Raw genomic sequence first — 3,888 nt, forward strand, 5'->3', positions numbered from 1 at the left:
GGCTGTAAAGATGATAGCCACTTTCGGCTAAGAGTCGGCTCCCAACACAGGCTGGCCTTGAACTATAGATATCCACCTGTCTCTGCCTCCCAAGTGCTAGGATTAAAGGCATGTATCACCACTGCCTGGATAGCCAGCTTTTCTTGAAGTGTAGGACCACTTGTGCTTTTGAAAGTAAAAATATGTTTATGTATGTCTCCAGCGAAGCCATCTGGTATGAGAAAATAATTTGAATACTGATATGTGCCAAGACGCAGAACAAGGCTCAAGACTGGCCCTATTAGGCAGCTGTTGTTGAGATGCTAATCTTACAAAAATGTAATGGATTCTTGTGGGCCACTTTCTTTTTAAGGAAAATACAAATGTCTATTCACTCTAGGTAAGGCACTGATGGCGAAACAAAGAAATTATTTCCCTCAGTCTAGCTTGAAGATCCAGAATGTTTATTGGAATTACTTACAGGTGTATGGGTGAAGGAATGTGTATAGGAACATGGATGATTCAAAGGGACCTGCGTCACTGAAACCCCATGTTGTCATGGGTGAGGACTCACTAAAGCTGCATCTCTGAAACACCCTGTACAATTTGCAGGCAGCTCAGTTAATCACAGAATCTCCTCTCCCCAGGAATTGTTCACCTTGGAGAGGAGCTTTTTTGTGAATCTTGTAAGTTTCAGGGACTTCTTGAGACTTGTGAGTTTCATTTATTACCTGAGCCTTAGTGGGCCTTCTTCCTGGAAGGGATGTTTCCATTTGAAGGAAGTAGCTATACAATCAGGCTCTTATGTGCCACCAATATGCTGTCTTCTTTCATTTTCAGGTTCCGCAGTTATACAAAATCAAGGGATATCACCCCTTTTCTGTCAATAAGTCCTCAACAAATTACAGACTTCAGAAACTTGCTCGACCCCTGAAGCATGGTGCTGAGGTAATACATCTACAAATTCAGGAACTGTTCTCACCACTCATGTCCTGCCATCAAGACTAACAGGTCATTGAGTTGGAGGGATGGCTAAGTGGGTAAGAGAATTTGTTGTTCTTGAGGAAAACTCACATTTGAGTCCCATAATCCATTTAGCATCTCACAACCATCCGTAATCCCAGTTCCAGGGGATCCAACAGGTATTGCACATACATGCAGGCAGACGTTCATATACATAAAGTAAAATAAATAACTCTTTAAGGAAAAAAGAAGATTAACAGGTCATTCTTACACAGGATGAAGTCACTACCATCATAACCCTACCCAAGAAGGACTGCAGCGCACAGCTCTCAGCAAAGCCCTCCATCTTGAGTATGAAACCGCCCGAGGGCTTAGCCATGTCTGTGGAATACGACCCACTGTATATTTTCGTAAGTACAAGTTGGCAGATGCCTGTCTTCTATTTCCCTTTATCTCAGAGATTACATGAAAACAGAAGCATGCATTGGAAATACGTTTTCTTTTTCTTGTTTTAGTTTTTTAATTAAATTTTTATTCACTAAATACCTGTGTTTCCTCTCATTACTTATCTGTGTGTGTGCCAGGGGAGTGGGGACAGGAGAGGATATCAGATCCTTTGGAGCTGGAGTTGCTGTGCTTATGAGACATCCAACATGGATGCTTGGATATGAACTCTAGTCTCCATGACAAAACAAGAACCGCTCTCAACCCCTAAGCTTTTTTTTTTAACTCCATTTTTTAAAACAGTATCTCATAGCCCAGAATGGGCTAGAGCATAATAATGCACCAAGAGTGACCTTGAACTCCTAACTTGAAGTCCCAAATACCAGGACAGACTGTGAACCACACTGCATGCATTTTAATGTGGTGCTGGGGATTGAACCTAGGGTTTGACACATGCCAGGCAAGCCCTCTGCTAATGGGCTACACCCCAGCCTGGAATGCTTTCTCTTTGGCATCTCAAGCCGGATGAACACTCCTCCCCTTCTGCCTTCTGACTGTGAATGGTGTGATATGTCCACTGCCTCAGTTCCTACCACCTTGACTCCCCCACCATGATGGACTGTTCATCCAAAGAGAGCCCAAATAAATTCTTTCTCTCTTAAGTTGCTTTTCTTGGAGTATTTTTTTTTTTCACAGCAACAGGAAAAGGAATTAAGGCAGATCCAGAAATGGATTTTCTCTTTCTAACCAGTTTGCTTATTTAGTCACCACCCCTGCCTCCTCACTGATCATGGCTAGAAGCTGTTTCAAACTGCACTGCCAATGTTGGGAAAACGAGCCAACCTGCAGCTCTGCTCCTGTGCCCCAGTTTGCTAGAAAAGTTAACATACATTCCCATTGTTAGTGCTAGTGGGAGCCACAGCAAGCGACACTGACGCCTGTCCTGTGCCTGGTATGGAGACGGGTAAACACCATCAATCTGGTCTTCCTCTCTTCCATAGAATCCCAGCCCAGGACTGTTTGCTGTGAAGCACCCTCTGACCTATGCAGAGACGCTGATAGATTACCATCTGTGCTCTCATCCCAAGTACAAGTACACCCAGGAGTCGCACATGGGGTCCAGTATTCCTCTCACCCAAAAGCAGTTTCTCCATCATACGGTAATGTCAGCTGCAGGCTTGGCAGAGCTGGCCTGGGACTGTGTGGAGGGGCAGGGAACAGGGAGAGTTGAGACTTGAGTAGGCTGGCAAGGCAGTTCAGTGGGTAAAGGCACTTGCTACCAAACCTAATGATCTAAGTTCAACCCCTGGGACCCGCATGGTGGAAGGAGACCAGGGAGAACACTGACCCCTGCGTGTTACCTCTGAGAACTTATACACACACACACACACACACACCCCACATGTACACACAGACTCATATACTCACACACTCATGCACATGCATGCATACACATGAAAATAACACGTGTGTATACACACATACACACACGTTCAAAATAGATAGATGCGATTTAAACAACAGCAAAGAGGGCTTGTGGCCTTAGCCATGGACCAAGAATGGTGACCATGGTCCTTACTCTGCCGTCTGTGAAGGAGATGGGACTGTTCTCAGTGCCACTGCTGTCCGCCTCTACCCACCTTTCTGCTGTCCGCTGTCCTTTTACCAACATCTTCGCTCATTTTGACTTAAAGGGGAAATGGCTGCTCATTAATATTTCAGCCATGTGAAGTGTCGTGTGGTGCTCTGGCCTTGAGCTCTGGCCTCCTCTTCACTTTGGACCCTCTAAGAATACAAATATCTACCACTTGTCCTTAGGGTCCTCAGGCAGAACGCATACAATCCGTGATCTGCCAGCCTGACTCTTACATGACTGCAGCTCCCCCGTCATCTCCACCACAGAAAATGTCTGACCTACCTTGCAATGCCTCTGTGGGTCAGGGACTATGGAACTGGCACAGTCAGTAAAGTGCCTGCCCCATAAGCATGAGGACCCACATGAATCCAGGCACGGTGGCACAGGCATATGATCCCATCACCATGGAGATGGGAACAGTGGATTCTTGCAGCTTAGTGGCAAGACACTCTAGCTGCATCAGCAAGCTCCAGATTCCAAAAGGTTCCAAAAGGTTCAATCCAAACGTATCATCTCATTAAACGTGGCTGACTCTCTAAAGCAAAGACAGTTGGTCTAGTACACAGTATGTGGTACGAGATGCTATCTCATGATTGAAGAAGACAGGGACATTGGCCTCTGGTATCACACACAAACACACACACATACAACTCTCTCCCACACACACAACTCACACACACAACTCTCTCATACGCACACACAACTCTCTCACACACACACAACACACACATCTCTCTCTTTCTCTCTCACACCCACATCTCTCACACACATAACTCTCACACACACACAACTCACACACAACTCTCACACATAACTCTTACACACACAACTCTCTCTCACACAACTCTCTCTCACACACACAACTC

At 45.4% G+C, this 3,888-nt stretch overlaps 1 protein-coding gene across 1 annotated transcript in view; it reads left to right on the top strand.

Annotated features, from left to right (window-relative positions):
* Window positions 1-3,888, top strand: part of Cfap221 (cilia and flagella associated protein 221) — a 73,708-nt gene that overhangs the window by 56,244 nt on the left and 13,576 nt on the right. The window contains exons 13-15 of the mRNA XM_028771522.1: window positions 820-927; window positions 1,218-1,352; window positions 2,388-2,546. Coding sequence (XP_028627355.1) covers window positions 820-927; window positions 1,218-1,352; window positions 2,388-2,546 — 402 coding nt within the window. The remainder of the gene's footprint in view (window positions 1-819; window positions 928-1,217; window positions 1,353-2,387; window positions 2,547-3,888) is intronic.

This window comes from Grammomys surdaster, unplaced genomic scaffold, assembly GCF_004785775.1.
Source record: "Grammomys surdaster isolate TR1022 unplaced genomic scaffold, NIH_TR_1.0 208, whole genome shotgun sequence".
NCBI classification, from domain to species: domain Eukaryota; kingdom Metazoa; phylum Chordata; class Mammalia; order Rodentia; family Muridae; genus Grammomys; species Grammomys surdaster.